Genomic DNA, 11921 nt, shown 5'->3' with positions numbered 1-11921 from the left:
AAAAAAAAAAAAACCAAAAAACAAACAAGCAAAAAAACCAAATGTGAAGTGTGTCCTTTTGGGGGTGCTGGTGATCGTACAGTGGCCTTGTGATGGTTTGGATGAGAATGGCTCCTATATGCTCATATTTTTGAATGCTTAGTCCCTGGTTAGTGGAACTACTAGGTTTGAGAACAATTAGGAGGTGTGACATTATTGGAGGAGGTGTGTCACTGAAGGTGGACTTTGAGGTTTCAAAAGCCCAGGCCCAGTGTCTCTCTTCTTGTGGATCAGATGTAAGCTCTTAGCTACTGTTCCATAGCTGTGCTCCCAACCGCAATGGTCATGGACTCACCCTCTGAAACTATAAGCAGGCCTCCCAATCGGATGCTTTCTTTTCTAAGTTGCCGTGGTCATGGTGTCTCCTCATAGCAACAGAACAGTGAGTGACTAAGCCAGGCTTTGTACATCTAAACGTTTGCTATCACTGAGCCACATCTCCAGTCTGTACATTTAAGTCACCAAATTTTAAATCAGAGTTTTTTTTCTTCTGTTATAGGGTTTTTCTATCCTGACTGTTCTGGGACTTGCTTTGTAAACCAGGCTGGCCTCAAATTCTAAGATCCATCTGCCACCAATGCTGGGCTATTAAATCTGAATTTTAAGATGGTAAAAATTTATCTAATGCCGGACAGTGGTGGTGCATGCCTTTAATCCTAGCGCTTGGGAGGCAGAGGTAGACTGATTTCTGAGCTCAAGGCCAGCCTGGTCTACAAAGTGAGCTCCAGGACAGCCAGGGCTACACAGAGAAATCTTGTCTTGAAAAACCAGAAAAAAAAAAATTAAAGAGGTTTCTATTTTTTTTTCAAGAATTATTTTTGGGTTGGTGAGATGGCTCAGCAGGTAAGAGCACTGACTGCTCTTCCAAAGGTCCCGAGTTCAAATTCTACCAACCACATGGTGGCTCACAACCACCCGTAAAGAAATCTGAGGTGGCACACGCCTTTAATCCCAGTACTTGGGAGGCAGAGGCAGACAGATTTCTGATTTCGAGGCCAGCCTGGTCTACAGAGTGAGTTCCAGGACAGCCAGAGCTACAGAGAAACCCTGTCTCGAAAAACAAAACAAAACAAACAAAATAATCTGATGCCCTCTTCTGTTGTGTCTGAAGACATCAATAGTGTACTTTTTTAAAAAAAGGCTTATTTATTTATTATATATAAGTACACTGTTGCTGTCATCAGACACACCACAAGAGGGCATGAGATCCCATTGTAGATGGTTGTGAGCCACCATGTGGTTGCTGGGAATTGAACTCAGGACCTCTGGAAGAGTAAGCAGTCAGTGCTCTTAATCACTGAGCCATCTCTTCAGCACAAGGTCTGTATTTTCGGAGATGATACAATCCTCTCATAAATTAAAATACAGAATGTGTGTGTGCACATGGAGGCCAGAGGGCAACCTTGGAGACTGTTACTCAGGCACCTTACATCTTATTTTTAAGGCAGTTATTTTTAAAATAAGACACTTAAAAATAAGACATAAAATGTTTGAAAAATAAGACACCTTATTTTTAAGACTTTAGCCTGGAACACATGAAGTAGGCTAGGCTAGCCCCAGAGCCCTAGCACCTGTTTCCACCTCTCCAGCACTCAGGTTACAAAGCAAGTGCCTGCCACCAGACCCATCATTTTAAAATGGTGGGTTCTGGGAATCAAACTCTTGTCCTTGCAAACACTTTACTGATTTCTCAGTCCTATTACTATTTTTATAAAAGTGTATATACACGTTTTGTAGGCACCAAAGCTCTGCAAGAACATACTGGAAACCAGTAAGTTTATTTCCTAGAAGGAGGTGACTTGGGGAGAGGTGGACTAGCTACTATAACGTTTATACATCATAAATTCTGTATACAGAATAAGAATCATTTGCTGTATCCAGCGTAGCTTCAGGGACAGGTCTGACTAGGAAAGGCAAGGGAATGAAGACAGACAGACAGACAGACAAGCCAGGTATCAGGGGGTCTGGGCCCTGTGATGGAGAAACCTCAGCACCCTGTAGCTCACTGTGTTGGGAGCTACTGCACACAGCTGAACAAAGAAGTGGAGTTATCAGATATGAAAGGACTCAGTGTTTATGATATACAACTGGATCAAGGAGTCAGATTTAGCTAATCTCAGAACAGTCTCTATGCCATGGTCAACATCCCCGTTAACCACAGGAAGGCTTGCCATCCCCCTGAGCCTCAGCTGTGGGATGCAGGTTCTTCTAAGGGTCTGAGGTCATGGGGTCCATGATGTGACTATGCCCACGTCTGGTACTCATCCACTCAGACTTCATTCACCGCGATCTTCCTCGGCTCCCCACAACTGTAGGCCAAAAGAAAAACCCATAGTGTATGTTCTGTATGTGGTGTCAGCTGTCTTTCTTGATTACTCTTACTTAAGCAGTTGCTTAGTGAACCCAGAGCGAGCCAATTCCAGCCGTCTAGCTAGCCAGTTTGTCCCAGGGACTGTTCCTGTCCCCACACTAGGTTCACAGACAAAACGCCTGTCTTCATGCTTATGCAGTAAGCACTTTATCCACTGTACCATCTCACCAGCCCTTAAGTTATTTACGTCTACTTTTCATTATGTGTGTGTGTGTGTGTGTGTGTGTGTATGCACATGCCAGCCCGCACTGGGAAGTCGGACGATTGACAACGGTGGGAACTGGTTCTCTCCTCTATTTCATGGGTCCCAGACCCTGAAGTGAGGTCTCAGCCTTGGTCAGTTGCTCGTGCTTACTCGGCCACCCCCGCTTCTAATTTTATCAAAATAAAAAAGCAAGACTGATGATGTATCTTTAATTTTCTATTTTTATTTTAAGAGATCACCTACATTTTACTGACTAAATTTTAAAGAGATATGTACCCATTGATCAGATTTATTATCATTTCAAATTGAAGACAATTTTCAACCTTTAATAAGTTATATTCATATATCTGAGATTGTTTAAGCTTTCTCATGGAGAAAAAGAAATCCAGGCAGCAGCTGCAGCTGCAGCACAAGCTTTCTCCTGCTCATCCTTGGGCGTTTCTATTATGTGGACTGAGTGACTGTAGTCAGGCTTTTTTTCTTTTTTCTTTTTCTTTGAAATAGAGTATTACTATGCAGCCCTGGCTGGCCTAGAACTCATAATGGAGACCAGCTGCTGCCTCCTAAGATCTGGGACTCAAGGTGTGTACGGTGGTGGTGCCTGGCTACCCACTCTCTAAGTTAAGGGTTGTGATCTTTGACCCACTGCTCAATCCATTTTGAGATTTGGTTGATATTGTCCTCTAGCTGTTCCGGTTCATTACTGGGCAGCTGGTGCACAATTTCTTCTTTGTAAGATGCTATGGCTTCTTCATAAAGAACTTGAAAAATCTCACACTGAATATTGTCTTGTAGTTTCTTCTCATTGTAACCCCTGGAAGGCAAAGAGAGGTTAAGCAAATACAACAGTATCAACTACAGCTTCGGGAACAACCTAGAAACTGGACACTTCTTTAAATATATAAAAATTTACACAAAAATGCTCTCATACTCTCTTCACCCAGAGGAAACAGACTCGCATCTATGGGAGATTTCTTTGACCCAAGGGCTAAACTGAGAATTATGAGACTAACATTTAGGTTCATCTAGATCAAGTGCTAATTTATCAACTGCTCAAACCAATCAACTAGCCAGTCAAGAAGGGCCTACCTCAAGCCAGATTCTTGGCTATGAGATAAATAAAAAGATCCACGGCAAAGATTTATGATAAAGACAGATAATACACACAAGAGTAAAGTGTGGCATACCATACATCAACTGGATTACTCATCAAAATGTTACCTGTATTTTACCAATCCCAAAGGTAAAAAAAGTAACTTATATAATGTTTAGGCAGTATATAAACCAACTAAACAGCCAGTTAAAAGTTAAGGGCCAGAGGACCACTACATGGTATCCGTTTGTTGAAAAGCTACCAAGGCCATTTGGAGCATTTGACAGGAATAAGAGTTTGATAATGGCACTTCAAGAACCAGCCCCAGAAATGTGGGCCTCTGTCCTACCCAGTACAGATCTGTGAAATAGAAAGGAAGGAAGGAAGGAAGGGAGGAACCAGCCTGACTCCATTTTGTTCCTGCAAGCCATTTTGAACTGGGATCAAAGGTGTCATAATGCCCAGCACATATCTTGTTAATTTTCATAAGCTTCCCCATTGTCAGAATAGGGATAATTTGAATGGATAGCGTTTAAACATAGATTCTTAGTGTTTGGAGCTTTTTCTAGGAAAGGCTGGTATAGAGGATAAAACATGATAATGTGGGAGTTTCTATCTGGTATATTTTCCTAAATCAAATTTTCAGTTGAAGCTGGGTAATGGTGGCGAACGCCTTTATTCTCAGCACTCAGGAGGCAGAGGCAGGTGGATCTCTGAGTTCAAGGTCAGCTTGGCCTACAGAGTGAGTTCCAGGACAGCCAGGGCTTCAGTCTTGAGGGAAAAATTTCAGTTGAGGTGCTCTGTTACTCAGGAAGTGCTCCCCTGGGCCTTACACATGCTTTGGCTCAGTACAACCATATCCACAGATTTATTTTACAGAGAGCAAATAAAGCAGCTACTTTTTTTTAAAAAAAGATTTATTATTGTAAATAAATACACTGTAGCTGTCCTCTGACACACCCAAAGAGGGCGTCAGATCTCATTACGGGTGGTTGTGAGCCACCATGTGGTTGCTGGGATTTGAACTCAGGACCTTCGGAAGAGTAGTCAGCTCACCTGTTGAGCCATCTCGCCAGCCCTAAATTTGTTTTGTTTTGTTTTTCCGAGACAGGGTTTCTCTGTGTAGCCCTGGCTGTTCTGGAACTCACTCTGTAGACCAGGTTGGCCTCGAACTCAGAAATCCACCTGCCTCTGTCTTCCAAGTGCTGGGATTAAAGGTGTGCGCCACCGCCCCCTTAGTAAGCAGCTACTTTTTAAACAAGAGTCTTCTCATGATAGTATTAGCCAACCTCATGAACCTGAATACAATTTACTTGCTTTAAGAACAAAATCAGTGTTTCTTCTTTCCCTCACCTTGTTTCAAGTCGTTTGTACAATATACCATTATCTGTTCTCAACACAAACACTATATGAAACCAGCGTTCAGGAAAGAAGTCACAGCCGTGGTAATCAACAATCACGCCGCCCTCTCGCATCTGATGCTCTAACTCATCAACGACCTGTAACAAACACACACAAACAAAAAGGATGAATGTTCCTGAGAAAACGGAAGTGAATTTGCCCCCAGATGTGCCCGACAGATGTGGTACTTACCCTATCCTCATCTAGAATAGGACAGCCATACTCCTCGTCATAACCATCGTATAACTGCCCTGCAAGAGAGTTCCACAAGCTCGTGAGTAGGTCCTGAGCAGCCTTCACTGACTTAAGTTAATTCTAGATTTGAGGAAACCCATCGATGATTTCTTCAGATCAAGACATGACTGAGGTATGTATGCATGGGCAACAAACATCAAGGGCCATAGTGAAAACTGCATCTTACTTAGTAGAAAACCTGGCAGCAACATAGCTCAAACTTACTCTGTTTGAGTCAGGGCCGCTCCATGAAGACCAACCTGGCTTTGAACTAGAAATCCTCTGAATCTCAATCTCTGGAGAACTAGGATTACAGGATGTGCCACTGTACCCAGCTCATATCAAACCTTTACATCAAAAAAAAAAAAAAAAATTGCACCCCTTTAATCCCAGCATTTGGGAGGTAGAGGCAGGCAGATCTCTATGAATTCAAGGCCAGCCTGATTTACAGAGTGAGTTCCAGGACAGCCAAGGCTATATAGAGAAACCCTGTCTCAAAAAAAGCAAAACATAAAATAAATATTTTATTTTTAAAACTGTGTTATTACTCTTGAGGCCAGAAGTGTTGAACCCCTGTAACTGATATTATGGGTTGCTAGGTGTAAGCTAAGAGGTAGTTCCTAGGAACCTAACTCTGGCCCTCTGAAAGAGCAGAATGAGCTCTTAACCACTAAGCCATCTCTCTAGCCCCAAATACATGTGGATGGAGAGGGGTTTTCAAGACAGGGTTTCTCTGTGTAGCCCTGGGTGTCCTGGAACTCACTCTGTAGATCAGGCTGGCCTCCAACTCAGAGATCTGCCTCCCTTTGCCTATCTACCTACTAAATGCTGGATTAAAGGCATGACCCAAAACTGCCGGGCCCAAATAATTTCTCTTAATAAAAGGTTTACCTCCAGCCAGGCAGTGGTGGTGCACACCTTTAATCCCAGCGCTTGGGAGGCAGAGGCAGGCCTGGTCTACAGAGTGAGTTCCAGGACAGCCAGGGCTACACAGAGAAACCCTGTCTTAAAAACCCAAAACAAACAAAACAAAACAAAAGAATATAAACCTGGGGCCTGGAGAGATGGCTCAGCAGTTAAGAGCACTAACTGCTCTAGCAGAGGTCCTGGGTTTTCAAGTCCCAGCAACCACATGGTGGCTCACAACCATCTATAATGGGATCTGATGCCCTCTTCTGGTGTCTGAAGACAGCTACAGTGTACTTGTATAAATAAATCTTAAAGCAGGGCAGTGGTGGCACATGCCTTTAATCCCAGCACTTGGGAGGCAGAGACAGGCGGATTTCTTGAGTTTGAGGCCAGCCTGGTCTACAGAGTGAGTTTCAGGACAGGCAGGGCTATACAGAGAAACCCTGTCTCAAAAAAAAAAAAAAAAAACAAAAAGAATATAAACTTGGGGGCTATAAGGTGGCACAGTGGTTAAGAGCACCAGCTGCTCTTCCAGAGGTCCTAAATTCAATTCCCAGCAACCACATGGTGGCTCACAATCTTCTGTAATGAGATCTGATGGCCTCTTCTGGCATGCAGGTGTACTTGCAGCTAGAGCACTCATATACATAAAATAAATCTTTATAACAATACACACACATACACACACACACACACACACACACACACGCACAAACATACATGTACACACTTACTCCAAGCAATCTCAGGTTCCTGCTTCTGGAAGTAAATCCCACTTCCTGATCTCACACTTTCTTAAGGGAAAGTGGAGCCAATAGCTTTATTTCTCAGCATCCTCAAGTCATTCCTCTCAAAAGCTAGATGGTCTTGGACTTGGGGATATATAGCTCACATGGCCTAGCTATGCCTAGCGCTCACATGGCCCCAAGTTCAATCTCATGTATAGTCAAATTTTTAAAAAGTTAAATAGCTTTCTTTTAAACAGCAGGGGCCTGACTGATAGTTCATCAGTTAATCACTTGCTGTTCTTTCAGAGGACCTGGGTTCAGTTCCCAGAGCTCACATGGTGACTCATAACTGTAACTCCAGTTCCAAGGGGCCTGACACCCTCCTGTAGCCTCTGCTGGCATTAGGCATACTTATGATAAACATACTGAAAATACCTGACTCATGCTTTCAGGAGATATTTGCCCTCTTGGAGGCAGGGAGATTGAGGCAGTTTGGGGTAGGTGAGCTTGCAGCTGCCACTGCTTCACATGGTGAGCAGCAGGAAGTAGGGGGAGGCAACAGCTGTAGGGGGAGAATCCCCAGTACCTCGGCCAGCCAGGCCTTAACTCCTAAAAATTTCACAAACTCACAGTGTTACTGCATGGAACACAAGTCTATGGGGCTGAAGAGAAGGCATGTTGGTAAAGACTATGTACAACTCCTGGAGACCAGAATTGTTTCTGGAACCCACATGGGCAGCTTTCAACAGCCTGTAACTCCCACTTCAGGGGGCCATATACCTCCAGCCGCTGTGGGTGCTCACAAGTACAGACAGACACACACATACACATAATTAAAAATAACAAATCTGTACTACCATCTCTTAAAGATTTGTCTGTGAGTACCCTATCTGCATGCACACTTGCATGTCACAAGAAAGCATCAGAAGATGGTTGTGAACTACCATGTGGTTGCTGGAAACTCAAGGAACTAAAGACTTCTGGAAGAGCAGCAAAGGCTCCCAACCGCTAAGTTATTTCTCCAGCCCCCCTTCATTACTATTTTAAATCTAAAACAGACAAGTATGCAGTAAAACACCTTCAATCCTGGCATACAAACACCCATATACATAAGCATTTTTTATTTAAAAAAATATATGCTGTCTAAAAATTAGATATATGTAATAAAATTAACCTTTAGAATTAGAACCTAATTTATTGCAATGTTTGTTTTACAGTTTTTTCTTTAAAGGTTTATTTAATGTGAATTTATGTTTGCTTCCATGTACCTGTGAACCACATGTATTCCTGGTGTTCAGAGCCAGAAGAGGGCAATGAATCCTCTGGAACTGAGTTACAGTTATGAGCTGTGTGTGAGTCTTCAGACACACCAGAAGAGGGCATTGGATCCCATTACAGATGGTTGTGAGCCACCATGTGGTTGCTGGGAACTGAACTCAGGACCTCTGGAAGAGCAAGCAGTCAGTGCTCTTAACAGCTGAAGCATCTCTCCAGCCCTTAGTTTTTTGTTTTTGTTTTTTAAATTGTCTGTATATGGTGTGTGTAGACTATGTAGAGATCAAAACACATGTGAATCTTCACACTTGTGTGATTTTACCTGCTGAGACATCTTGTTGGTCTCCAATATATATATATATATATATATATATATATATATATATATATATATATATATATATATGACAGAGAGTTTTTGTTTGTTTTTCTTCTTCCTCCCCCAAGACAGGTTTTCTCTGAGTAGCCCTGACTGTCCTGGAACTCACTTTGTAGACTAGGAAGGCCTTGAACTCAGATCCACCAGCTTCTGCTTCCAAGTGCTGAGATTAAAAGTATGTACCACTACCACCCGGCTAATGAAGGAGATTTTCAATCATGCCAACATATTTTAATGAAATAAGTGTAACATAAACTTTCAAATACTCATTTCAAAAACACTTTAATCAAAGAACATGTACTAGTTATTGAAGGGATAGTAAGGATATACTAGTGAACAGAACATATAAAGTTCCTTCCCTCAAATATATAGTAAACTGGAGATGGCAGGTAAGTCTGGAAATTGGCGTGCTGCTAGGGGAGAAAACGGATGGGTACCTAGCATAACCTCAAGATGTTAGGGGAGGCTTAAAGGAAGTAGCGCTGTGCATATCTGTTTGTGTGTGCTTCATGCATAGGAATCTATGGGTATGGGTGCCTTTCTTTATTGCTCTTAGCCCTACGTCCTCAAGTCAGGGCTTCTTACTAAATGAAGCTGACTGTTTGGGGTAGGTTGGCTGGCCAGCGAGCTCTCAGGATCTCCTTGTCTCCAACTACGAACAGTGAGGTTACCAGCACATGCAGCAGCACCCTGCTTTGACCTTGTAGCTGCAGAGTAAGAGTTCTTACTATGGAGCTACCTCCTTGAGAGGAAGTCGTTTCTAGGCAGCGATTAGTAGTTGGCTGGGAAAGGGGTAGAGAACTGCAGAGACTATTTTAACCAACCAAAGCAAGCAAGATAATGAGAGACAGAGACTAGGGATGGGGGTGGGAGGTTGAGAATAGAAAATAGTTGTAAGCTGAAGTTAGATCGAAAAGGCTATTAAGACTGCATAAAGAATTTAGATTAAGGGGGGAAAGTCACTAAAGTATATTAAACATGAAATAATAACTTCTCATTTTGACTTCTGGGCAGACAGTGAATTGGAAGAGCCAAATCAAAAGCTTTTAGGGATCCTTTATCAAGGTGACTTCAGAATTCTTGGTAATCAGTGTCTATAGCCTGCACTCAGAGTTAGGATAGTAGAGATAGATCTTATAGTTCATTTCAAATCTCAAAAAGAATGTATACACTCAGTTGGGCAGTGGTGGCGCACGCCTTTAATCCCAGCACTTCGGAGCTAAAGGCAGGCGGATTTCTGAGTTTGAGGCCAGCTTGGCCTACAAAGTGAGTTCCAGGACAGCCAGGGCTACACAGAGAAACCCTGTCTCGAAAAGCCAAAACAAACAAACAAACAAATAAAAAAACCCAAAAAACAAACCACACTCACCAAGTAAATGTATTTGAGGTATTTGCTACCTTACCATCTTGCCATTTGAGTTTGATGCCCAGGACCCACAAGGTGAGACCTGGCTCCTGCAAGTTGTCCATGGAAAGTTTCCATGCACGTGTGCTATGGAAAGCTCAGACCAATACATACATACATACATACATACATACATACATACAAATTAAGTAGTATTAAAAATAATCCCAGGCAGAGACCCTATACCAAGGAGATAAGAAAGGAGTACTGCATAGTGCATAGATTTTTTTTTTTTTCAGAGAAACTATTAGAAGTTAGAGACCAAGTATAACTGCACAGAGAGTACACGTATGTGTGTGGGAAGTTAGAATCAGGAGGTGGTAAAAAGACCCAAGGATGATTTCAAGCCACGCTTTTTAAGTACGATAGTTTGGAGATGTGTTTACAAAGTTTAGACATGTATATAACAAGTATCTAGAAATTAAGCTTCCAAAGTTACAATCGAGTCATCAGGTGGGAGGTGATTAGTCTGGAGTCAATGGGATTATGAGCAGGACTGGAAAGGTTTACAAGACAGCTGCTATGGACACAGAGGAATCACCTTGGTTTCAGTAAATACTTGAAGGTTTGCAGGGTTATTCCTTAGCTACTTAAAAACTTTGGCTTCCCAACTCCTGCCTGGTGGCAGTGGCGCACGCCTTTAATCCCAGCACTTGGGAGGCAGAGGAAGGCAGATTTCTCTGAGTTCGCAGCCAGCCTGGTCTACAGAGTGAGTTCCAGGACAGCCAGAAACCCTGTCTCGAAAAATCAAAAAGCATGGCTTGCCAACTCCCAAGTAAAGAGAGCAATCAAGATCTAATTACTGTGGAAGTACTCTGTGGTAAGAGTATATGCTTATTAGCATGTATGTAAAGACCTGGTTCTATATGAAAGCAATTCAATACCCCTGTATTATTGTACCCAGACCTACGTGTACCCTGGAGTTAGTCTTCATTGTGCAAAAGGTTGCTAAACTAAGGGTAGGAAAATTGAGAATGCTTATAACATTAAAACAATTGTATATGAGAAAGACCAAGTGGAGAGTAATCCAAGACAGGGGACATAGAATAAGCATTCTTATACACTCATGCTGAGATGCTCAGTCAGAACCATTTTAGCCAGAGTTAGGAAAATCATAGGGTCTAGAGAGATGGATCAGTGGCTAAGAGTACTGGCTATTCTTCCAGAGGGCCTGAGTTCAAGCCCCAGCACTCACTCCATGTCTTAAACCATTTGCGATCCAGTTCCAAGGGATCTGAAGCCCTCATCTGGCCTCCACTGGCACCAGGCACACAGAGCATAGTGCAGTGCACTTACTTAGAGGAAAAACACCCATACACATAAAAAACTGAAAAAAAAAAATGCCTAGGTATAACCAAATATGACCAAAAAGGTTCCATTTAAAAAAGGAATTGAGAAACTAGGCCACTGAGGAAGTTAAATCCAAGCATATAAATGAAATATAATTTATATGAAGAAATCTTGACCAAACTGTCTCTCCTCATGGCTATATAAATCAGAGAAAATACCCTAAAAGTGACTTAAACATAGGAGACTCTAAAATATCTGGCTGGGTGTGGTGGTGGACACCTGTAATCCCAGCATTCAGGAAACAGAGGTAGGAGGATCTGAGTTCAAGGCCAGCCAGGCTAACAGTTAATTCCAGGATATCCAGTACTACAGAGAAAGAGACCCTGCTTCAAAACTCAATAAACATCTGAAGACATTAGAGGTAAGTAGTACAGAAGATGCAATAACAAAGGTTGTAAAAACTTCAAGCTGAGGAGGAAAATTGTTTTTTAAAATATAATTGCCAAAGTACCAAGAATCAAATTGATAAACGACAATTTTATTTTTTATGCATAAAGGTTGATGAAAAACCATTACTAGTTTTAGTAAAACT

At 42.2% G+C, this 11921-nt stretch overlaps 1 protein-coding gene across 2 annotated transcripts in view; it reads right to left on the bottom strand.

Annotated features, from left to right (window-relative positions):
• Positions 1-2818: 2818 nt before the first annotated feature.
• The window catches only part of Ak6 (adenylate kinase 6), a 13264-nt gene continuing 4161 nt past the window's right edge, over positions 2819-11921 (bottom strand). For both annotated transcript variants that reach the window (XM_031360476.1, XM_031360475.1), the window contains exons 3-5: positions 5302-5360; positions 5062-5207; positions 2819-3429 (exon numbers count right to left, since the gene is read on the bottom strand). In XM_031360476.1, the coding sequence (XP_031216336.1) occupies positions 3237-3429; positions 5062-5207; positions 5302-5360 (398 nt within the window). In that variant the 3' untranslated portion in view covers positions 2819-3236. The remainder of the gene's footprint in view (positions 3430-5061; positions 5208-5301; positions 5361-11921) is intronic.

This window comes from Mastomys coucha, unplaced genomic scaffold (genome assembly GCF_008632895.1).
Source record: "Mastomys coucha isolate ucsf_1 unplaced genomic scaffold, UCSF_Mcou_1 pScaffold8, whole genome shotgun sequence".
NCBI classification, from domain to species: Eukaryota; Metazoa; Chordata; class Mammalia; order Rodentia; family Muridae; genus Mastomys; species Mastomys coucha.
Note: the sequence above shows the minus strand (reverse complement) of the source record. Positions and strands in the feature narration are given on the sequence as shown.